At 33.8% G+C, this 11,600-nt stretch overlaps 1 protein-coding gene across 1 annotated transcript; it reads left to right on the forward strand.

The window, feature by feature from the left end:
* Positions 1-405: 405 nt before the first annotated feature.
* LOC136851546 (exosome complex component RRP43-like) lies at positions 406-10,398 on the forward strand. Its single transcript, XM_067125800.1, has 6 exons — positions 406-692; positions 3,564-3,801; positions 5,121-5,228; positions 7,288-7,467; positions 8,268-8,315; positions 9,280-10,398. The coding sequence occupies exons 1-6, from the start codon at positions 643-645 to the stop codon at positions 9,493-9,495; spliced, it is 840 nt and encodes a 279-aa protein (XP_066981901.1). The 5' UTR covers positions 406-642; the 3' UTR covers positions 9,496-10,398.
* Positions 10,399-11,600: the final 1,202 nt, after the last annotated feature.

Consider the following 11,600-nt stretch of genomic DNA (forward strand, 5'->3'; position numbering starts at 1 on the left):
TCCATTCCTTACAGGGATTATCGTAAATTTTTGGAAATTTCCTTTCACACTTCATCCAAGATGACATTTCTGGTTATGTTGATAGAATAAAATCTCCCTGGAACTGGACAAAGTTTGAGAGCGAGCGAGAGAGAGAGAGAGAGAGAGAGAGAGAGAGAGAGAGAGAGAGAGAGAGAGAGAGAGAGAGAGAGAGAGAGAGAGAGAGAGAGAGAGTTATTCTTTAATTGTTAGTGACTGATTTCAAGTAATTAGCAATTCTAAAAGAACAATGCAGATCTGTTTCACCAGGTTCTTTCATTCATTGCTTGCTGTACCCCAAAATTAATCTGAGCTGATTAAATTAATTTAAAAAGCAGGGTATTTAGGAACAAACATTTACAAATAAAGTTACGACGTAGGGCCGTTGTATACCAAATACTAAGACACCACTACTACTTATAATCGAATTGTTTACAGTTCACTCGTTGCCCATGCTTATTCTGTCAGACTAAGTCAAACTTGCCATAGCATTGTTGAGGCATTATAAAAGAGTAATTGTCTAGTCGTGTTAAATCGTAGATTCAGTTATTATATATATAACCTGTTGGATCAACCAGTGCATATCCTACTACAGCAAACTCACACATACCGCAAAGCAGCATCATGACGTCTATGGAAATTTGGAAATTGTTCGAACCAGATAATTATTACAAGTAAGAGTCATTCTAACCCCTGTTAAATTAAAGCCTATATTGATCACTTGCATTCTCCTTACTTTCAGATAACCGTTAATATCGGAACTTCTTAACTTAGCCTATAACACGAAATTAAAACAAAGGCTAGTGTTAGCCAAACGCCTACCATAGTTGAGTATGCTAGTTAAATGCATTACTACACTAGTTGCGGTATAATGTGAAATACATACATTAAGCGAAATTATATTGTGAACTTTTCTGCAGCAAGGTTAGGCTAGTATAAATAGGGCTAGACTAGGCTAAAAAAACTGAAGGCTATTTACTGCCACTGCTGCCTGGACCCTGCCAGTCACCGACCATAATACTCACTGCCTTTTGCTTACGTTTTTGTTCACATTTGTCTTTGTTTATCTGTTTGGTATTTGCTTTCTTTTGCTTATGTTTTTACATTCATCCCCAAAAGGCTAGTACTGAACACAGCCCCCATTTTGCACATAAACTGGTAGTTAACAAAACCAGAGGAACGTGATAGTAGTGTTCAGTTTTACCATTGCCTATAGGTTAGTCTTGTAGGTAGCAGTCCTACAAGTTGTGTCCTATCCCTTCCTTTGGGCCAAACTGCAACAAGGACAAATACTCTGGTGAATACCTGAGGGACTGTTGTTAGGCCAAGTATAAGGTCCAGAAATGGTAGCTCTTAAAGAAGCTCTAAGGAAGAGGGGTGCTCAGGACTTTGAAAGTTTGCATCCCTGAGAGCTATGGATACTAGAAAGTCTTTCTTTTGTATGGCCTGACACACCAGAGCCATTTATTGAATGTATATGTTTGTATAGATCAAAATAACGGTAAATTTACAGTTTCGGTCAAATTCACATTTCCGATATAAAATTACATTTTCCTAGCTTAAATAGTGTACTTTCAACGAATCTGACCTTTATTTCTACCGCAAATGATTAGATTTAGAGATACAATGGGTACCGCTCTCAGTTTTGGTGGTACAAGGATGCACATTTTAAAAGATTGTTGCTCTGTTCCGGCAAGCGGTAATATTGCGCTACCTGGGTTACAGGAAATTTTACTGTTTCGTGAAATTCAGGGCCAAAACTGCAATGTTACCCTTTTCAAAGGATTCACCGACACTGAACACTTGTCGGTAGTACTAAATGTTCACGAGAAAGGTATTCACAACCTGTGAGTTCCATTGTAATGGAAACGACCAATAGCCTCAAAGTAAGACAGAGAACACCCACTGCAGACGTGCGACGGAATCCATGGCAGTCAACTGAAGCACACTTTTGTAGAAAGTCTGCATTCCAAAATCGCAGTTAATTGGATATTCTTGAAACAAAGCAACCAATCAGGTTTCAGCATTTGATATAATTCTAACGAAAAACAAAAGACGATTAGGCATTTTTACCCACAATACATTGACAAAAAACAAAACGCATCAGCAGAAAAACTGACATGGCAGCATAAACGCATCCTTGCGATAACAACAAGGCACAATATTCATCGCAAATATCTCCGTAACTCTTAATTTGAAGATGTAAGTATTTTTGAATCATGACAAAATATATGATAGCAAGTAAAAAAATATTAGATATCCGAATTTGACCAAACTGTAATACTGTAATACAAAATAACAACCATACCACTACTAAGTTTAACCCCCAAATAGGACAGTCAGGAAGGATGTAGATAAAAATTAACACAGTGAAAAAGGAATTATAGTGAAATAACAAAAATACTCCAAGAATTGTCACACTCTTTAAGTAAGAATGTAATTTTATTTTCTGTGTAATCCATTTAGATAAGGCATAGGCTAGCCATTTTTATACATTTAGGGTGAGACCAAAAGTAATTAGGGTAGAAATGTTGTTTGTACCTGGTATATCATCATGATTTCACCTATTTTCTCCTTAATAAACTAAGCAGGGAACTGTTAATCCAACTTCTGTGAATACAGTATTGCTTAAGCCTAATTGCAGTGACATAGATTGAATTAATTTTGTATTTGCTGCCATTACAAATTTTTTGCTAGATAGCCTATTCTCTTTTCAACAATGGCTATCATTTGGATTTCAGTCATATGCTTATCTTCATTTTTTTTTATTTACTCTACCATTTTCATGGAAAAAATAATTTCAAGGTGTCACCCATTCCTTAAATGGACATAAAATGAAAATTCACCCAATTAGCCTTAGGCTTGTGGGTGGCTAGTTTATGGTATATGTGGTGTTTTGCTAAGTGCCTGCCTTGTATTAAGGAGCGGGACATATCCTGGTATAGAAGTTCTTTGCATGTCTTTTGCATTGTGAGTAGATAAAGTATTTTACTTTTCACTCTTGTACTTTGGTTAATTAATATTTTGCACATCATCTTATTTGCCATTGCTGATTTTCATTGTACAGTTCATGCTTTTTATTGTAGTCTCTTCAGTCTTTACTGTTCATTGTCACCTTCAGCCATGGGTAATGGTCATATTGGCTGTTACTACAGTCTTTACATTTTATAAGTCAGTAGAACTATTGATATATTGAAGCTTATATGGCTAATTTTTTTATGTTAGGAAACTGAGCTTTCAGATTATGATGTATGTTTAACATTGATTTGCTTGTTAGGAAAATGAAAGATTAGAATGAAATATAATACTGAGATGAGTTTCATTGGCTTTCACTCATTAATTTCATTACTGAGCAATGTATGATATGATTCCTAAATTTTAGAGAACTAGTTTGGTTTTAGCCTTTCAAAAATGAAGTGAGCATTAATGGTCAAATCTCTCAAGAATTATTTTGGAAACAAATTTCTATGTAGTGTCGACATAATTAGAGTACACTGTACTCTTGATAGGTTTTATTCATGAAAAAATCTCTTATTATTCATCAGGAGCTTTTTAGAGCAAAACAAGAGGCCAGATGGACGAGGCTTGAAGGAAGTACGACCGATCACCATTAACGTTGGAACAGTGAATACAGCAGATGGTTCGGCTACTGTGCGCATTGGTCATACAGCTGTGATGTGTGGCATTAAAGCAGAATTAGCAACTCCAATGCTTAGAAAACCAAATGAAGGCTACATCATTCCTAATGTGGAACTGTATCCTTGTTGTTCACCAAAATTCAAGGTACGGTTCTATTAATAACTTTTTGATGAGAGGGCTGTATAAGAGACCTGTGACTGCATGCTAATATTTTTGAAAGTTTTTAAACCTTTTTATTTTATTTTCAGTTCATGTGTTTTGATAACAGTTTATAATTATTTGTTTTAGCATATTTGAAAGAGGAAGTATTAAATATTTCTGCCGATGTACAGTGAATAAGCTGAAGAAATCCCTTCCGAGGCTGATCCCATATAATTGCAGGATGGAGGAAAATATAAAGTAAACAGCATAATAAGACCACAGAATCACACCTCTAAGTAATTTTCTCCATTTCCTGTCAGCGCCTGTGGTTCATTTCTTTGAAAATTTAGGCTTCAAGGATCTATGATTACCTCCAACTTTTGTCTACTGATCTTTTACTCCTTAAGTTTTGCAAAGGCCTTGGTTCCCTGCTTCATTCTTGTTTCATGGGTCAGCTCTTTTTGCATTCCATTGTACTTGTGTCAGTAGGAGTTTTCTCTTCTTAGAAAGTAAATTGTCCTTTCCTGGAAGATAAATTTTGTTCATGTCATTGTTTTTATTACTGGGCCTAAACATATTTAAAAAGCCTTTTGTTCTTATGTGCTGTCATATTTAACAAAAAGAAAATATGTGCATGAGCATGTAATGTAGGCAAAAATTGTATTAGTTTTCATACAGCCTTTATTGCTACTAAAAAACTTATCTTATAGATAGTATAAAAATAGTTTCCTCATTTACTGATAAGCAAAGATATTGTCATTAGACATTGCCTTAGAAAATTTTGTATGATTTTTTCTAAAACAAAACTTTGAGGTAAAGGATGCTGCTACTGGCACAGAGAGCACTCAGACATACTTGTTGCTTTATCCTTGATATATGGCAGAATTTTTAGAGTATTTTTTGTTCTTCAGGCTGAACTCCTGGGGTTTTGTTGTCTTGGTAGCAAACCCAGTTAGCTATTGTAATGACTTTTGATTTAGTCTCATAATTCAGATTAGTTATATAGTACTGACTTTGAGTGAATACATAATCTTTATTTATTTTGCATCATTATGTAACTGTTTGTGTAGCTGCAGCATAGCAGCAGTAGTAATGTTCAATTCATGGTGGTTTGTGGCTGTAAGGGTTTGCCTTGTATATTGCTTGCCTGTGAATAGCACAGTATGTTATCGGATTAACATCACTGTAGATGAAAGCCACTTAAACTCTAGTTTGTTTTGAAGTTGATATCACTTACCTTGACTCAAAAGATTTTTAAACGGATCCATTGTTTTATTCAGGGATGTACAGTAATGTTTTAATTTTTGTTTATTGTTTTTCAGGCGGGACCTCCTGGTGAGAAGGCGATAGAAGCAAGTCAGTTCCTTAAGAATGTCATTAAAAGTGCAAATTTAGTGGATTTAGAAGCATTTTGTATCAAACCTAACAAGGTAAGTTAGGATGTTTGAAGAACTTTATTTTCCTTTGAAGAATAGAGTAGAAAGGAATGCATTTTTTATCCAAATATATGTACCTGTATATGTAATTGATGGAAAAATATTTTCAGATGCTCACCATTACAAAATACTGTATACATTTAGTAAGAGATTTTTTGTACTTGAAATGTATTAAAAGATGAAGTTGGGAAGAAAGGGAAGCAAAGAATTATGTTGTGATAGATGGACAAGGCTTGCAACACAGAGAATTTCTGTTTTCTTTGGGATACACTGAACTGGGAGATTGGAGTTGAGAGGCCAAGAAAAAAGGGAATAGGGTTAGCTAGCTAGACTGCTGGTAAATAAAAATGTCCTATTAGTGAGAAGAGCAGAAACTTATGTTGATACCTAAGACAAATCATATTCTTTTCAGCAGAATTGTAAGTACTGACAAGAAAAATAAGAGGGGATTTTGAACGTTTTTAACTATAAAATGTCAAGATTTGTGGCTAGATTGTATTGTAAATGAAGAAATGGTGGAGAGATACTGTGTTCAGACACTTAAAAATAGACTGAGATTGCAATGTTTGAGATGGTTTGGATATGTGAGGAGGAGCAGTTAGTCAGAAAATCTGTATATATGTAAGCAGCAGGGGGAAGACTTGCAGGAATGCCTAGAAAATCATGGAAAAATGGGAATAGATGAAGACCAAGGCCTGGTGAGAGTTCTTTCAGAAAAACTTCAGGGCATGTTTAACCCCATAAAGGGAAAGGCTGATGTTAAACAGGTAATGATGATGATTAAACATTATATGAAATTTAAAATTATCATCATTACAGAATGATTCATCCTCACCGTTAAAGAAAATTTTTGAAGATAAACTGTTTTTGATGATGATGATTAAACATTATATGAAAGTTAAAATTATTACTATAACAGCATTAAAGAATGATTTATCCTCATCATTGAAGAAAACTGGAATGTCCTAGGGCTAACCCAAGAGGGTTAGTTCCTAAAAAGGGTAGTTCAGTTGGAAGCAAGGCAGCATTTATGAAGTTAAAAGTACAGGCAGAGAGAACTGCACTTGATGCCAAAGGATGAAGCTGAGAACCTTCAGTCCAGCTTCAGAGTCACACAGTGCATGCTGCAAGCAACAGCCTCCTTATGGAGCTCTTCTGCACAACATGAAACTATTTTCTTTTGTAAGGGAAAATAGGAATAATGGAGAAGAAGCTGGATATGAAATATTTTATGAAACCTTTGGAATAAATCACATTTTATCAGAAAACAAGTAACCAGAGTCATTTGTAATGTAGTTTAAGCATAATTCACTCATTATTTGCTAAAGAGAACCACCACTGCTTTTTAAATGCTTCCCTTGGACTGTTTGGTGACAGCATGTAAAGAATCCCATTTTTTCAGGTTCTTAATTTCTCCCCTTATTCCATCTTTCCTGTGGAAACATGTTATTGATATGCACAATAGTTAGTGTTTGTTCTATGGATATCCTGACTTGCTTATAGGTCAGCTTGCTGATTATTTCAATTAGTTTATTCGTGTATCTACATTATTGCTTGCTTTGGACATCTGTCATGTCGCTGGTATTTGGTACATGTGATCTGGAACTTTCTGTTGCCAGTGCACTTCTCACCATTCCTTCCTTCATTCATTTGTTGGGCATTTGTAAAAGGTAGTTATTTGGTAGAAAAAATAAAATTTCCTAATTTATAGACTATTGTTTCATTTTGTGTTCATTCTTTCCAACCTAGTGATTGGAATTTCTTGCCTATACTGTATTCATGAGCATTTGAGACTTAGTGGCATCATATATAAGCTGTCTGTGACTGTTTTGGTGCCAGTAGCCTTTTATCTCATTATGAACTCTGCTACATTGACCTCAGTGAAATCAAGGCAAATGTAAAATATGGATTTTTATGTTAGAAAGCACTACTGATTTAAAAATGTTTTCAGCTTTTAGGAATTTGTTTATTGGAGTGATGCTCCTTAATCATGCAGTAGGTTAAAAAAATAATGTTTGTCCTAATTAAATTTTTCCTTTCTGTTTTGATTCAGATGGCCTGGTGTCTTTATTGTGATGTTGTATGCTTGAATTATGATGGAAATCTGTTAGATGCAGCTCTGATATCCTGTATTGCTGCACTACAGAATGTAAGGCTACCAGAAATCAGATATGATGATGAAACTGAAAGAGTTGAAGTCGGCCTTCAAAGGAATGTACCTGTTGCACTTTTGGTAAGATGAATTCTTTGCATCCTTCAAGAATATCTGTGCTCTTCTTCTAGTTCCAGTAGAGATTAGTATTTTTAAGTTTTTCAACTTGTCTTTATTTATTGTTGTTTTTGTGTACTTTTTTAACCAGTAAAGCACTCAAGTAATCGCAAACAGCAGCACTCATTTTTCTTTCTGGCATTATTTTACAGAAAATACCAGCCCCTATATTTGTTTGCTTTCCATAAATTAAGCAAAATTTCTTTTGTAGAAAACAGTGGAAACTGAAATGAAATGAGCACATTACAGGGTATTCCATGCTCACATAAACCCTACAAGTGAATTGGCTTTATGTACATTGCTTCTTGATATATTAATTTTTCAGCTGTAACTGTAACTGGGTACAAAAATTTAAGATTTTTACAAAATTTACTGTGCACTTGAAATTTTTAAAATGATTTTTTTTTTAAGATGGAGTGAGAGAACTTTGTGTCACTACAGTAGTGGCAGTAATACTTCCCGCTGTGAGCCAAATCATTGTACAGTATACAGTATTGAATATCACTACTCTACTATATTAGAGTTCATGGTGTTTAAGTTAGAATTTTAAAGACTATGTTTATTTCTGTTTAAAAGTAGAACTATGTTGTTTGTAACTGTGATACTCTCCTATTCTTGGATGTGTAACTATATGGCCACTAAATAATGTTAATGATTATCTGGACAAAAGGATTTCCTGAAAAATGCGGAACATAATTTATGCCTCACAGAATTTAAACAGATGTTCTACTCTTTATCACTTACAGCTACATTTTTCTTTTCAGGCAAAGCCTGTGTCATCAACATTTACAGTCTACAATGAAAACATACATGTAAGTATATATGGTATTTGGTACTTTGGCAATTAAAGAAAAAATGCTGTTAGCAAGTTTGTTTTAGGGTACAGTATTGCCTTTGTTTGCCTTGTTTACCTGGCTTTCCATTATCTTTAATTATTTCTGTTCCACATTTTACCCTTGATATAAAACGTATCTTTTAGGTGGACCTTAAGATTGAGGCATTCATATTAGTAAACTATAAGATAAAACTGTACTTTACTTGTACTGTGTGATGAGTTGTGTTTTGTTAGTATGGGTGTAAGGACATTTCATTGGTAATCCTCTGTGATGTTAAATATTTCATTAAAAACACAAACATAACTAATGTAATTTTATAGTAGCCATTCTGTCATTATTGACCACTATTCTGTGGAAGTAGTAATGGAAGTGAGAGTTCCTCATTGGCCGGGTGGGTTCCGTTCTCAGCCAATGAAGAATAAGAGGAATTTATCTCTGGTGATAGAAATTCATTTCTCGCTATAATGTGGTTTGGATTCCACAATAAGCTGAAGGTCCCGTTGCTAGGTAACCAATTGGTTCTTAGCCACATAAAATAAATCTAATCCTTTGGGCCAGCCCTAGGAGAGCTGTTAATCAGCTCAGTGGTCTGGTTAAACTAAGGTTTGCTTAATGGAAGTGAGGGATTTCAGAAGTCAGTTTGGAGGCATTTTGAAGTATGTTCACACAGTAGCAGCTTTTTCTTATCTAATTTTTTTATTTTAATTTTTGCAAGAAAATGGACCTTCTGGTAATCTCTCATTGAGTATGTCTCCGTGAAGCTGAAAATGCATGAAATAAATTTTACCTTTTTGCAAGTACACCAAAGTGAATTTTGCATTCATTTAGGGAGAACTACAATTGCCAGTCAATTTGAGAGATTTTTGTAATGTATTTTTATTATTGTTATTATTCATGTGTTCATGTTCCTGTACAATCCTTAAAGCTATTATTTTTTCAGCTAATGGACCCAACATCTGAAGATGAAGACCAAGGCAGAGGGGAGATAACAATAGTCCTACTAGAAGATGGAACGATGTGCACTATCAACAAATCAGGAGGACAGCTTCTCACACAGGAAACTCTGGACAATTTTGTTACCCTTGGGAAGGCTCAAATTAAGATTGTTAATGATTGTATTGCTAAAGCTTTAATTGAGAGAATGGATGAGTCATAAGATTTTTCTTTTATTAAAGGTTTGTAAATAATTGGTATCATTTATATCCTTTTACAATTTTGCAATGGACTGGCCTTGATGCAAATGGTAATTTTATTGTATTGTTACTGTACATTGTAGATGTTGCTAATCTTTATTTAGTTCAGTATTCTGTAAAGTAATTGCAGAATTATGAGGCACAAACAGCATTCTGATTTTGATAGGTTTTTTCACAATTTTGATTAATCTAATTAAATTTCAACTGGCATTACTCTTCAGAAAACTGCAATTCTTTTCTTATTTGTCCATTTTGAACTAGAGGTCTTGTAATTGGTAATTGTTTAATATTTTTTATTTTCAGAATTGAATTATTTTTTAATCTTTCTGCTAAGTAGAAACTTGTAAAGGCAAAATAACATTTTTTTCTTATTATTGTTCATGATCATTAAAAAAATGAAAGTGTATCTGAATACTGCAGAAGTGCAATTTTCAAATAGCCACATGTTGGATTTGTATGTACGTTTTTCATTACTGTATTTCATATTTAGAATGAGATAGGTTTCATGCTGCTGCTTGTTTTATTTTTTTTTTGCAGAAGTAAATTTATATTATGGTATATGTTTAATTTTTTTTTATTATTATGACAATGTGGAACTTGAGAACTTAAGATTCATGCATAAAATCTGGGTTTTTAGTTTTAAAATCTGAAAGAAAAAATATTTTAAATTTGACCTATAGTAGAAGAAGGATGTACAATATTACTGTTATTGAGTAGCATAGTTACTGTCAAATTAAATATGTACAAAACTAACAAATTGTATGGGCAACACAAACTAGATAACTATATTCTTATCTCATCTTCACGTTATGTAAAAAAGTGTAATACCTTTTCGTAATAAAGAACCCAATTTTCATTTCGGGAAACAAGCAGTTTTCTTTAATCAGTACTGTATTTATATTTGTCATCTGTAACATGCATAATTTTATTTGGAGTTACATTATTTTGAGATTTTCTGTCATAATTTTTAGTTTGCGTTCATCATTTTCAATTGGTTTTTACAGTACTGTAAAGATCCATATATTTTTATATTAGTTGAGTTTTGCATATAATTCTGAAGTATATATTTATGGAATGTTACATGGTGGACTTTAGCTACATAACATTTTCTTTGGTAAAAGTAATAATAACCAAAATAAATAAATTTAGCTTAAAGTTGAGGAAAGTTTAAAACATTCAGTGACTTGCAACACATTCAATCCTCCAAAATTTTCAGAAAATGGGTTCATGTTCCAAGTAATGTATTCTTACTGTGAATGCAGTGGTCTGTTCATTTCCCATCTTCTCTCCTAGCCAAACAATATTTTTGAAAACTAAACAATCATTGGAGAGCATTATCAAAAGTTTTCTAATAAAAAAATAACTTTAAACCATTGGACTTAGAAAAGTTTAAAGGGAAGCGTAAAGGCTTATTGAAAATACACTTCAGGTTGCTGTGGGGATAATCCAGGCAAGAGGTTTTGATCATTTCAATGGTTTGTATAAAATTTAGCCATGGTTGTCATAAGAGATCCTCAGAATTGTAAAATGATAAATGGAATATGAGTTTTTGATATCCAAAATGAGTGAGAGATAAGGTTAAGAGAGGGCAGACATCTTAGTCTGAACTAAAACTTTTTTTTTCTCTCTACCATCAAGTGTGGAATCCTATCCCAGTTCCCAATTTCTGTGATTTAATCTTCCCTCTAGGAAGACTGCTTGAGAGTGCCCAAGTGCTTGGCTTAACGACCTAAATTTCATCAAATAAAAAAATTCAGATCTGTGAAGAAGCAGATCTCTTGCTAACTGGTAACAGGTCGTGATGGAAAAACAATTGCTTGGAGTACGTTGAACTTGAAAAAATCCACATGACCTAAAACTGAATGGCAGGGGAGGTGTTTGGTGCAATTGGTCAGATTTGCTTCCTTTTTGTGAGTTAAACCCCAAGTTTTTCTTTCTTGTTTTCTTGTAGGTATGGCCTTTAGTTGCCCCTAAGATGAGCTTTTGCATTAGAATGTATTATATGAGCTTGTTTTCCCTGCAATGAAAGATGAGTTACATCTATGAACTGATACTGCTAAGGAAGATT

The sequence above is a fragment of the Macrobrachium rosenbergii genome, chromosome 23 (assembly GCF_040412425.1).
Source record: "Macrobrachium rosenbergii isolate ZJJX-2024 chromosome 23, ASM4041242v1, whole genome shotgun sequence".
Classification (NCBI taxonomy): Eukaryota; Metazoa; Arthropoda; class Malacostraca; order Decapoda; family Palaemonidae; genus Macrobrachium; species Macrobrachium rosenbergii.